The 13,801-nt window shown below is 40.4% G+C and overlaps 1 protein-coding gene across 1 annotated transcript in view; it reads left to right on the top strand.

Annotated features, from left to right (window-relative positions):
- The window catches only part of fancm (FA complementation group M), a 64,568-nt gene that overhangs the window by 47,328 nt on the left and 3,439 nt on the right, over nucleotides 1-13,801 (top strand). Inside the window, exons 14-19 of the mRNA XM_050061199.1 lie at nucleotides 6,670-8,488; nucleotides 8,571-8,656; nucleotides 10,688-10,756; nucleotides 10,952-11,071; nucleotides 13,402-13,555; nucleotides 13,671-13,777. Of these exons, the coding sequence (XP_049917156.1) occupies nucleotides 6,670-8,488; nucleotides 8,571-8,656; nucleotides 10,688-10,756; nucleotides 10,952-11,071; nucleotides 13,402-13,555; nucleotides 13,671-13,777 (2,355 nt within the window). The remainder of the gene's footprint in view (nucleotides 1-6,669; nucleotides 8,489-8,570; nucleotides 8,657-10,687; nucleotides 10,757-10,951; nucleotides 11,072-13,401; nucleotides 13,556-13,670; nucleotides 13,778-13,801) is intronic.

The raw sequence follows: 13,801 nt of genomic DNA, 5'->3' as shown, positions 1-13,801 counted from the left end.
TCAAAAGTGATTTAATTAGTTTATAGTTAGTTATTTAATATTTTGGTTTGTAGTTAATAGTTAACAGTTAGTTAATAGTTACTTAGTTGTTAATCAGTTAATAGTTGGTTCAGAGGTAGTCAATAGGTAATTAGTCCATAGCTGGTTAGTTGATAGTTACGTATTTTATAGTTAATCGTTAGCATATAGTTAACAGTTGGTCAAAAGTTAGTCCATAGTTTCTTATTTGGGGAGCCCCAACCAATTTCAAAAAGTTAATTAATTCATAGTTATTTAAAAAATTTAGTAATAGTTCATAACTAGTTATCCGTTTGTTAATAGTTAGCTAGTAGTTAATTAGCTAATAGTTGGTTCATAGTTGTTCATATTTCATTTTCTCCGTATCACCCAGCTTTAGGATTCACACACAGCTGGTCTGGCTTACCACAACAAACCACAGAGAAGCTCAGGTTACAACACACACACACACACACACACACACACACACACACACACACAGGGGGAGTGTGACCTCATTTTCTGCTCATGCTGCCATGACTCCGCTGCTATATTAATGCTCTTGATGTAGTATACAGAACTTTTAATGTTATAAAGACAGAAGCTTTGGCTTTATTGTAATACATATATTTAATTTTTTAAAAAGCCTGTCTCTGAGAATACTCCTTTGGTTGTTTTCAATTGCAATTACAGACTGATTAAAATGGTGTACCAGTGCTGTATCTCCCTCCATGTTGCAGGAGAACTTGTGTGGCACCACTTAATGGAGGAAACTGATTATTTAACGCAACATCAAACAATATCAATATGTGCGGTATTGTCTTATCCTATATCTTGTTTGAACATATCTCGATCTACCTTAAAAAGCTGATATGCCACTCAGCCCTAGTTTGAGCTCGACATTGCCATACATCGAATTTCACCAGCTGACATCAGAAGTAGTTTTTTAAAAGTCTTCCTTTGCCTCTACATCATCCTTTTACCCTGGATTTGTTCTGTATTCAGTATTACAGTAGAGCGTCATTTGAATTAGGGCAGCTCGCGTTGTCGGTCAATGAGCATCTATTAACTTCAGGACAGAGAAACTCCAGGAACTCTCGTTCTGAGCCGTAGCAAGTTTGGGAAATAAAGTCATGCAGACTGATTAATACGCACGATGCATTCTTTGTGCGTGTTCATGAGCATCACATTTGTATGATTATTGTTGTGCAATGAGATAATCAACAGAGAGGAGTTTCCACTTTGCTGCTTCCTTCATCATTCAGTTCGAAACAACATGAACCCTCTGATCTGAGCCTCGCTGTCCTCGTCATCAAGTTTATTTTGGTCTGCAACATCTCTCCATCCAGAGACTTAATCTGATCGTTAATTAATTGTGTGTCAGGGGTTAAGGTTAATCCCGTGTGAATCCAGTTCTGGTCATTATTTTCCCTGAAAAAGTGTCGAGAAGGGGTGTCAAAACTCACTAGAAATAAGATATTAAGATGCATCTTCAAGGGAGGAACGTGATAATTTATTCCCTCAGTGTCCAGTGTGGCTAAATCCTTGAATACCGAAAAGCCCTTTGCTCCATTTTTCATGAGGTTTGTGATGTTTAAAGGACGTCCTGCGGCTGTGTATGAGCAAAGCTGTGTCTGAGGGAGTTTTGAGGATTTGTATAAGATGGATTACCCTTAAAAACTGTGATTTATTTCTCAGTTTCAGGGTAATACTGTAGAGACCTGTTCTGCTTATCATAACGATGATTTGTGCAGCTCCATGAAAGATGTTCTGTGTAGATGTTTTTGTCAAAATATCTAACTAACCAAAACTAATCAGAAACACGCAGGATGAAAGGACCAACACAAACATCCTATGAGAACATACAAAATAGCCTGCGGTGGAAACTTTCCGAGCCTTCAAAACTCTCCTCGTTCAGTTTGATGATCTGTGGACAGATTGACAGCAGGGTGTTTCAACCGTTCTGTTGCCAATTAAGAGCAATTTGTCTGATTGACATTTTGGCTCGATACACAGGTGAAAAAACACAGGTGTTACTTGTAACATTAACGATGGCTGTGCTGTATTGAAGTGTCCCAGTAAGTCGTGACAGTGAGGCAGCATGCACAGTACCAGGACCCTGAAACGGAAGCAGCTAAACAGAATTCAGCCATCATTGATTATATTATTTACACCTGTTTTTCTGCTGTGGCATGTCAGTTGTTGAATTAAAATCAATAATTTATTTATTTTTCTCTAAAAAAGTAATTAATAACTATTAGAAAACAATAAATGATCATTAAATGGACAAATAAATTCTGTTTTGAAGGTGCAATTTGTGATGTAAAGTTGATCAAAAGGGCAGCCCCACCTGAAAAATTCAGAATACCTGGGCGACCTGGTAGAAAAATATCTAGGATGCATACCACATGGGCGCAAATGCCTGAAGCAGCAAGTCCTTAGTTTGATTCCTAGCTGGCCTACTCTATTTCCCCACATTTCCTTACTCTCTCCACCATCACTGTCTATAAATACATAAAATGCTGAAATTTCTATCTCTTCAAACTGATTCACAGGTGTTATATTACACTAACTGATTCTTGATAACCACTAAGTTATATGCATATAATGTCAATATAATAATAATGATCATCTCAGGAAAATTCAATATCCTGCTTTAATGTGCGGTTTGAATGTGTCAGTTTATATGGTCAGAAAATAAAGATTGTGACATAATATTGTAAAGAAAAAAATTAAATTATTAGTAAAAATGTACATTTTTAATGGCTTAGTAAAATTTAAACACAGGTGTGAACTAGCATACAAAAACAACAACGGAGAATTCTTTTATTTTCTTTTAAATTCTAACTTTTCTGTTTGATATGTGTCTCAATAAGTAACAAAAGTATCAAAATATACAGACTGGGACTTTAAAAATGTATATAATTTTATTAATTTGTAAAACAAATAAAAATAAATAAATTCCATACAATCATTAATTTTTCCCCTCAAAAACTAAAAATGTAAAAACAAAGAACAAAATATAAAATATTGTAAGTGAGACATAGTTTGTCTCCAGCTTTATAATTTACAGATTCTGGTATATATTTACAAATCTATACCCTTCCATTTAGAAAAAGTATAAAATTGTTAATTTTTTAATATTTATTTTTATTTTTTTACTGTAAATTGTATTCTTATTTTACTTTATTTTCTATAATTTCTCTTTTTAATTTTTCTATTTGTATTTATTATAATTATTATATTTTTTTTAATATATATTTTCTTTTTCTTTTTTTTTTTACTAAATTTTTACTATTGCTATCTCTCTGTCCCTTCATGTACAGAGATATTATTATTATATGAAAATGTCAGTTAGAAATCTCATTTTTCAATCTCAAATTTCCTATAGCGTGTGTCAGTTTTTACCTTTACCACAGCCCTGTCAGCTCCTGTTGATTTATTTTCAGCAGGGAAACACCATCGATAAATACTTACATATTGTTCAGTTCAGACATAGGTGACATTTTTCCAGTGACAAGCCTCGCCTGTTGAACATGTTCAGTCCTCATTGAAAACTGCTGAGTGTTGATGTGTTAATTACAGCCCTCATGCTTCGGCTATACAGCGTGTGACACCTGCAAGCTGCCCAGTGTTTGCCTCCAGGCTTGTTTGTCTAAATAAAGGGTTATGGGAGGTAGAACAAATATGAGGAAATAATTGTTCATTGTTCTTTTTTATTTGGTTTTCACAGTAAACATTGCAATGACTACAGTAACTGAGTTACTGCCAAGTCAGTGCCAATACAAACCCCTCTGTATAATGGCATACTGGCACTGCAACAAAAATTGCTGCTGGCAGAATTTCGAGCGTTCTCCCTCATGTGCGGTGACTCTTCCTCTGTATCAGGCCCACAACCAACAGCCGAGTCAGATTGTTTGGCGTGCTCTGTTCGATGCGCATCCAGCATAATTCCTATTTGTAAAGTTGGTACATGGACAGCTTTCCCAAAACAATTCTTTATGTGGTCACCAGTGTTGTTCAGGAAGAAAGAAAAAGACTCGCAGCACTGTAGCTGCTCCCAATAAAAAACAACAACAACAACTTTATTCTATCATCATAGTATAAAAGGACAACTTTAGGATTAGACAGCAGAATTAAGTTAATGTTAATGAACAATATTTTAGGCTATTGGCTAGCTTACTTGTTAGCATAGCCTACCTAGTTAGCAAGCTAACTTGCTAACCCTGCAGTAGCTTATACGGTTTTTGTTCAGCGTTACTGAGGATTTTGTTTTATTGTGCGAACTTCAATTTGGAAAGTTATCTTAGTTCTGAAGAAGCACAAAGGAATTGACCCTTCGCTAAGTCCCGGCCCCAGATGCAGACTGGCCAATCATAGTGTAGCACTGGGCCGGCTCAGACCAGGGTCCGACAGCAACACAACTGTGCTCCATTGTGCTCTAATGCAATCGTTTCAGATTTCCTTCATTTTCAGGCTGGTTTTGTGGATTTGGAGCTAAATGTTGTTGTGCCTGGGGCACGTCGTGTATTAATGATACTCGTTACCTGGGGAGGTTGGAAAAAGATATATGTTTCTTCCCTGTTCCAAAACCAAAATCAAACCCTGAAAAGTGTAGGGTTAGCTAGCTAGCTACTGAAGATATAGCCTACTGAATGTATACACATGCTGCTTTTGCTTTTTAATGATTATAACTAGGGCTGTGCGATATGACGATATATATCGTGTGACGAGAGAAAATGTCTATCGTTTCATATTTTGCTCTATCGTTTATATCGTTGTGACGCAAATTACACTTTTTACGGCAATATTTTTCATCATTTGGAGTCCGTCCATCTTTTGCACGGATCACGTTGATAAATTACTCTTCTTGACTTTTTAATTCGCAAAGCTTTTACGGCACTTACAGTAACATAACAAGTTTATATAACTCCACCGCTGTCTGTCTCTGCTGCGCTGGCTCAGCCCCAAAGCGCTGAGAAAGTGCAGACAAGCAGCGAGGGGTGGGGGGGACTTTTTATTCATTGGATTAAAATGTGCTATATCGTGATATGTATCGTTATCGGGATATGAAATTACCTATATCGTGATATGACATTTTGGTCATATCACCCAGCCCTAATTATAACAGTGAAATAAAGACCAACCCTGCTGTACAGGAACCAGTGAAGGGAAGCAGGGAAGCCAAACACTGTTCATCTGCACACACTACGATGCCACACAGCTGGTTCAATATCAGCAAAGTTTCCCTTTATATTCATTGTCTTGTGTGGCGATCAGCAGTGATGTGGTGGTTCACTTTTACACTGTGATCTGTGGCCTATAGTTCGGCTTTAGCTTCTAACTCTCTTTGTCTTTTTAACCTGTTGTTGATGCTGAGTCAGTTTGACATCCTGGATATATCCTTCAAACACAGACTGTAGACCCCTCTGTCTGCTTCTCTCTGGAATCACTCTTTCAGTTTTCCAAAAATATAATATTTCTTCAGGGAGTGCAGTTAGTCACAGTGTGGGCTCCATGCTTACTGCGACAGCTTGTCGGACCATAACAAAGGGGCGGTGCTTAGCCTAAGGTTGATTTTGAAAGATGCGTAGGAGCAGCACATTGATGATGTTAGACGGCTCTGATTCGTTGTTGCAATGTTTGTTCTGGAACGTGATGTGGGATGTTGATCCAGGAGTCTGTCCTACTTGGCAAAATCACGTTGTGCAGGTGACACAATACAGTACTTCTGCACTTTAGTGACCTGTTGGTGTAACGACACAGCAGGGTCTTACTCAATCTGGATCTAAACTGCTACCTGTCTGAGGGGCATTCATAAAGCTTAGTCACCTGCACTAATGCAGTTTCATAACAGAATAAAGGAGGAACCATTTATGTTCTCTGAAACCAATTTCCCCACCATAGGATGGTCTTTTAAACACAGTTTCCCATCTTTAACAACGCATAACGCCATTTGTTCCTCAGTCGTTTCCCCTCTATTGAGTGAAGCTTTATTTAATACAGATACATAAGGTCTCCACTCATCCAGTTTTATCGCCTCCTTTATAGGCAAAACCAGTATTTCAGTTTCCGCTCATGCTCCTTTTCTCCCTCCACATAAGACATTTTGTTCTTTTCTCTTCATTGAGCATCTTCCTCCTGCTGGTCACAGGTTCGATGGCACCCCGTCAGCCCAAGCAGGATACCACTCTAGATGAATCACTTCCAGGTCATATGGCTCGCACAGATGACAGGTGCTGGATGATTAGGATGTGTGTGCATGCTTGTGCATAAGATAAAACAAGAAAGAGATGGTGGAGATGGGAACGTGTTTTTATTCTGGGCAGATTTTGTATTGAGCCGGTGAATAACGTCTAATTGTGACAGGAAGGACATTGACATCGAGGAAGATGTTGTCTGTCTTGGTGTTATAGAAAAACAAACAAAAAACAGATGTTATATCAGATGTCTGTATGTGCTCCATGTGACAACTCTTCATAGGACACTTCCTGATTAGATTACTGTATGACTGTATGAGCATGACCTGAGAAGCTCTTTGATTGGTGAACTCGCTGCCCTGAGTGTTGTAAAATGGTTGGCGAGTCCAGAGGCTGATTACAGCTTCCTGACCTTGGCCCTCCTGCAGAGAGATGTTTCTTACACAACTCTTCCATGTGTGTTTGTGTCCAGGGGGAGTGTCGTTACGAACAGGAGCTTCTTCCTTACCTCCAAGAAAGGGATGCTGTTGGACACGTAAAGAAAGGACAAAAGAAACCGAAGACTTCAAAGACCCGCACTAAAATCGCCAACAACAAAGCCAAACGGTCTCACTTGACGTTGTCCGACGATGACGAGGAGAGTGGGAATATTCGAGGAAAGAGTTTAATTTCCACATTCGCTGTGACAAAACTTCCCGTTGAACATGATACTGAGGTGCCTTGTGATGACATCACAGATTACCCAGGACCTGAGGCAATTTGTCCTCCCCCCACAAAAAACAGCTGTCCAGAATCTGACCTGGACGATGACTGTGCCATTGTCAATAATGATGTCATAAACTCAGAGCGCACAGGTGGTGAGCCTGTAAATTTTGACAGAATTCCACAATTGATTACAAAAGTTGACGAAGACGAAGATGTTGAACTTCAGGCCATGTTCTACCTCCCCAAATGGGATTCATCACCTCCTCCCTCCATTGGTAAACTCCTCCCAAAGAGGGATCAGAGTCTGAAGGTCATCCTAGCCAACGTGGCGGGGCTCCTGTCCCGATCTCCGCCGCCACCGCCGAGTGAAGATTTAGACATCGACATGGCTGCTCCGTCACTTCCTCCCTCTCCTCAGCCGCCTCCTCAGCCATTTAAGGTCAGCTTTACCCTGGATGTGGACGACGACGACGACGACGACGACGACGATGAGGTGATGATGAGTGATGCAGACGTTGCCCCCCTGAGGGTGGACTCATACAAGCTTCCCGTTGATGAAGAGGACGGTGAAATGCATCATGATTGGCCTGGCGAGGAGCAGCAGAGCGTGGCAGCAAACAGTCCAACCTGGGATGAGGTTTTCGGGGAAGAGGAAGAAGAAGAAGAAGAAGAAGAAGAAGTGGATGATGATCATGATGTAAAAGATGACAGCAAGGTGGAACAGGTTGGTGAGGAAACTGAGAAGTACAATGAAGTAAAAAGTAAGAATGACGGCATAAGAGAGGAGGAGGAGGGTCTTTGGGATGATGTGACGAACGAGGAACTGTCAGACTTGACACATGGCGGTGTGAGAGATGACGGGGACTGTCGGATAGATGAGAGCATTGATCTGTTTGGGGATGACGAGGCCTTCCTGCAGATGACCATCCCGGACATCTCCACTCCTGGTGTCACACCCAGGACATCCCCTAGTGCTGAGAACATGTCTTCACACACACATACACCCACAGCTGAAAGCACACATAGAGAGCTGATAACCTATAGCACTACAGAGACAAAACACACAGCAGCACCAAGTAAACCTGTAACAGACAGTTCAATGACAGACTCAGCTCATTGTAAATCTACAATCCCACAAGATTCCAAGTCTTTCGAAAGCTCCCATGACTACTTCTCTGTCAACTTTGACCTCGGCTATTCATTTGAGGACTCCGACGAAGCAGAAGAAGAGGTCGCACCTGCTCCCTGTATGCCGACCTCTCCAAAGCAGGCAGACTCCGCAGCATCTCTGCCGGCCGTCTCTAACTCTTCCACCCCCTACAACAGCTCCCATGTACAGAGAATGCCTCTGCAGTCCAGTGAGTCCAAGATGTCTACACCACAAATGCTGTCAGAGCATAGAAAGAGAGAAATGCCCTCTCTTCTGGCTTCGCCTTTGGTGTCTAAAGGTGGGGCACTCCCATCTCCAATCGCATCACCAGGGGCAAGGCGGATGCTCATACCTGACCGCAGCAGGCCTCACAGCCTGTCTTTAGTCACCAGCTTAAAACGGAGACAGCTGGAGGAGGACTCTCTCCCTCATGCAGGTGTGTTTACTTTTAATCATATACTCTGCTCCATTTTGAACCTGCTAAAGCATTTTTCTGTCTGACTCACTTTCTTTCTTAGAGTGCAACAACGACAGTGACGATGACATTGTGGTTCATAAAAGAAGACCTCAGAACAAGGTCAATCCCTTGTCATCCCCAGAAATGGTGAGCAAGGCCTGTCGATGTCAGAGCCGCAACTAATGTCTAATGATTGACTATTTTTATTATTTTATTACTCTGCTGATTGTTTCTCTCTCTTAATCATTTGGTTGAAAGAAAAAATGTGAAAGAAGCCTCTCACCAGAGGCTATGGTGAGGTTTTTAAATGTCGCTTACAGTCCAAAACCCAAAGATTATCAGTTTACTATCACAGATGAAAATATTCACACACGAGACAAATCATTTTTTGATCCTGTTTGAATTGTGTCATAAATTACAGATATATTTGTCAGATTAAAAGATAATGTTGCTAGTCAAAGAATTCACAGTTTGTCCTAGAACTGTTGAAGGATAAGATGGTGAAAATACGTAATTTGAAATGCAACACAAGCCACGCATGTCACCAAATAGCTTGTGCTTTTATTTATTTATTTTTATTTAACCTTTATTTTACCAGAAAAACCTCTTGAGATTAAAAAATCTCTTTTTCAAGAGTATCCTGGCCAAGACAGGCAGTAGCATGAGTTACAGACAGACAACATAGAACAAAACAGCTCTAAAACACGCAATATAAAACACAAAATAAGATTACTACAAAGAAAAGCCACAAAGTATGTCAATGTATATTAGAAGTGAACAAGGGCAACTACACATGATTACAAAGACCAGCTAAGACACACCGTGACATCAGCATATAGAAGATTGTGTACAAAAATCCTGCAACAGTGCTTCAAAACACCTGAGAGGAACCAAAGTGCAACTTTAAGTCCTTTTGCAGAAGAGTCCACATACAAGGAGCTGCATACATAAATGCTCGCTTGCCAAACTCTGTACGTACCCTCGGTACAGACAATAAAACATGTTCTGAGAACGGAGAGCATAGCCATTTTCATCTAAGTATGCTGGAAGTAGGCTAAGAATAGCTTTGCAAACAAGAGAATGCCAATGAAAAGTCCATGAAATTGTAAAGAGAGGCAGCCACCCTGAACATACAGGATACAGTGATGAGTAAGTGGCTCATAGTTGGTAATAAATCTCAATGCACCATGGTACACAGAGTCCAGAGCATGCAAACACTGTCTTCCTGTGGGCTCCGGCAGCACTAAACCCCCGAGGTTGCCTGAGAAGGACTAAATGCACAAACCCGCCATTTTTAAATATCCCATGGAGAGAGACTCTCACTGCAGCCTGGTTTATTTTTTTCTGAAAATGTCAGTGTGCAACCTCGTTCTGTTGACGATGAACAAGGCGCAGACTACTATCTGTGTCACCAGTATTGAGGAAATACAGTGAGTGCTTGACGGAGCAGTGGGTGACAACAACCCCACCCACATTTAAGAGTACTGCAGTGGAAACGCTAAAGTCTAGGTAAGACGTCTGAAGGGTTACTTTTGCTTCCAAAGGTACCATACTGAAAGTGTTTGATGGAAACGGGGCTTAAATGGTAATATAACATAAATAAAACAGGAAATAATAGCGGAGCCTCTGAAGGAGCACTGACAGGACGGGTGTATTTGTTTTGGTGTTTAGTTCAAATCACAGATTCCACCTTTAAAAACCTGCAACCCATGTATGCAAAAAATAAATACATACACAGTCAATTAGTTCTCAAAACTGCTGCCAGTTGATCTCTAATCATTGTACCTCCTGTTTACATACATTTTCCCTTTTTTCCTGTCATACGACGAATGAGATGGAAACAAAAAGATGCTAATTCAAATGATAATCATTGTGTTTACATCACAAACACGGAGTAGATAGAAATCACGAGTTAACCTCTGTGCTGTGGTTCAAAAACAACAACCGAGACAGGAGATATCTGATTCAGACGGCTCAGGCTGCCTCTGTCCATCACCGCCAAGGTACCTGCAGTTGTCATGGCAACCGGCTTGCATGCAGTGAAGAAGCATTTGTGGCTCCAACACAAAAAAAAAATCCTGATCATATATGTGAAAACCACATCACACTGCCAAACTGTGCACAGATACAGAATGCACATGTGTGTATGTTAACTGTGACGTGTGTTGTGTCTGCCAGTCAAAGATCTCCAGTGATGTGGACTCCCCGCTGGTTGTGAGGAGGAAACGCACGACTGCACTTAATACTGTAAGATTTCCTTCATTAGTGGTAAATGACACCACTTGGATCAGCCTGCTCCACACAGCCTGTTTGATTAGAATACTCTGGCTCCACACATTACTGATACTGATTTCCTCCAGTCCTAATGGTTTGATAATATGCAGCTTCATAAACTATTAACAGTGCACAGTATCTGACTAATTTCTCCTCATTGGTCTCCAGTCTGATGTCACGGAGGGCGAAGCTGTCTCTGATGATGATTTCCAGAATGAGTCCGTGTTCACACGCAGACCCACAGCACCTGGAGCAGAGAGGGAACGAGTCCAACAGGGCAAAGCCAAGGTGTGTGTGACAGCAGGTGGCTCTGCAGAACGCTCTGATCTGAATCATAGCATTTATGTCTCATGTGGCACCTGGCACCTGTGTCGATACAAACACAGCTCCAGGTGTTGTTGGTTGGAGTGATGAGGATGTGTGTTACTTTTTGTCATCACTACAGAGCTGCTAGTGTGGAACCTTGAATGCTCTGTATATATATTTAAGTGTATGGGTGTAATTTGTAAATGTAAGCTCTATTCTACATTCGATCTTTATTGAGTCATGCAAGAATGAGTCCTAAAATACCTCGTTCAAAGTCAATGGTTTTTTTAAATTGGTTTTTGGTTTGTGGTTAACTCAAGCTGTCATTTATACGACACAAGTACATCAGTAAATACCCCACTCGTGAATTTTGTAGTTTTTATGTGTCTTAAAAAAGGCAGTTGCGAACGTGGCTAAATGAGACTACAGCTCGTCATCACAATGAATTCAGATTGAGATTCAGACAACTTTATTAATCCCACCACGGGCAATTTGTTTCAACAGCTTGCCTTGCACACATACTACATAACATATCATACAATAGCTTGTAGACACTATATGACACTATGAAAGAGATTAAATAAAAAAGAAAACAATTAAAACAAAAATTACAGAGAATTTAAAAGACGAATAGCAGAGGGAATAAAATATTTTAAATACAGGTTAGTGTTACATGCAGGTAAGGCGTAACGACGCCCTGACGGCAACAGAGAACATTCGCCTGCAAGAACACGTCCAGAAGAAGCTAAAATAGTTGCAGCTTTCTGGAGGAGGTGTCGATTGCGAAAACCATTCACGCGAATGTGACTTTACAGCCTCGTTTTGGAGGTGACGTCAAAGTCATGTGACCACAGTGTAGTTTATTCATAGCCTAACATTAGCGTTTTACTTCTGGCGATTGCATTTATGCTTCAAATACGTCATTTACGTCATTCTGCCACTTCATCCATATCCAATTGTCAAGGGAACCAGAGCAACGTTAGGTAAATTCCATTCCTCCAGCACTGCCTTGTTTGTTTTTTGGCCACTTGGGGGCAGCGGAAACAAGTTACGAACAACATTTGTTACAACATTGACATATTATCACCTTTAAAATTGATATGGCGAACTTATTTACATACACAGCAGCTATGGAGCAACATATTCATTTGGATGTTTGTGTCCACCTGATGAATGTAAGTCCAATATTTGCTCTGCTTAAGCTAACGTGGCTAAATGAGACTACAGAACATTATCACGATGATCACAGCTTTACAGTGGCTAAATGTATTCTCATTGTAGTGTAGTCTCATTTAGCCACGTTAGCTTAAGCAGAGCAAATATTGGACTGCTTAAGCTAACATGGCTAACATGATAATGTTCTGTAGTCTCATTTAGCCACGTTAGCTTAAGCAGTCCAATATTTACTCTGCTTAAGCTAACGTGGCTAAATGAGACTACAGAACATTATCACGATGATCACAGCTTTACAGCCTCATTTCGGAGGTGACGTTGAAGCCATGTGACCAGAGTGTAGTTTGTTAATAGCCTAACGTTAGCGTTTTACTTCTGGCAATTACATATACGCTTCAAAAATCATAGAAGTAGTGTTTATTTGTGAAGATTATCCTGCTGAACAAAAGTATCATAAACACTGTTTTTCCACTCGATCCAAATCCAATTGTCAAGGGAACTAGAGCGATGTTAACAGATCTCTATGCCTGTATGTCTAGTTTGTTTTTTGGCCATGCGGGGGAAGCGGAAACAAGTTACAACCACATACCTTATAACATTGACATATTATCACCTTTAAAATGGATATGGCGAACTTATTTACACATACAGCAGTTACGAACCAACATATCATTCATCTGGTGTCATTCATTTGGATATTTGTGTCCACCTGATGAACGTTAAGTACAATAATCACTCTGCTTTAGCTCTGGTTTTGGTCTCTACCAACATCTGAGTGCAAAATCTGACCCTTTAGCTGTAAAATGCTTCACTTTGTTCACCAGGTAGTTACTGTGTCTGTCTGCCATTTGGTACTCAGCAGGTAGTGAGTGTACAGAGGGTTTTAAGAGCTTTTTCTCTGAAAACAGCTCTACCAAACAACCCCTTTCACACTGTCACATCTCAATTTGATACAGTTATATTAAAAATATCAATTATGTAGCTGCATTAAAAAAAATCAATCACAACGTGTCTCAGACCAGTTTTTGCCCAAAAAACGACACCCTCCTCCCGAAACAAAAATGTCAAGTCTATAAATATCTGTCACAGACACCTTCAGCATCTGTCAGCCCTGACATTTTCCATGTCTTCTTCCTCAGCATCCCACACGCCGAAAAGGGCGTCAGTTCCTGGATGAAGAGGCAGAGCTGTCGGAGGAGGGGGCAGATGTGTCGTCTGATGAAGAGGATGAAGCAGACCAGGACCTTGAAGGCTTTGTAGTTGATAACATGCACGTCTCACAGGGACTGAATGGTACAACAACATGGTTATTACAAGAAATTAACCTTTAGTGGGTTTTATTTCAAATTGAATTTACTGAACATGTACATGTACAACTTTACTTCCTGTTTGTTCCCCTCAATGACAGACTCAGAGATGCACTGTGTTTATTTGAAGTCGGTGAGAAGCCCTGCAGTCCAGGGAAAGTTCAAGATGTCTTATAGAAATCACCACAACATGGACATATTTTCTCAGGTATACTCAGGCTTTTCTTTATTT

Source organism: Epinephelus moara, chromosome 14 (genome assembly GCF_006386435.1).
Source record: "Epinephelus moara isolate mb chromosome 14, YSFRI_EMoa_1.0, whole genome shotgun sequence".
NCBI classification, from domain to species: domain Eukaryota; kingdom Metazoa; phylum Chordata; class Actinopteri; order Perciformes; family Serranidae; genus Epinephelus; species Epinephelus moara.
Note: the sequence above shows the minus strand (reverse complement) of the source record. Positions and strands in the feature narration are given on the sequence as shown.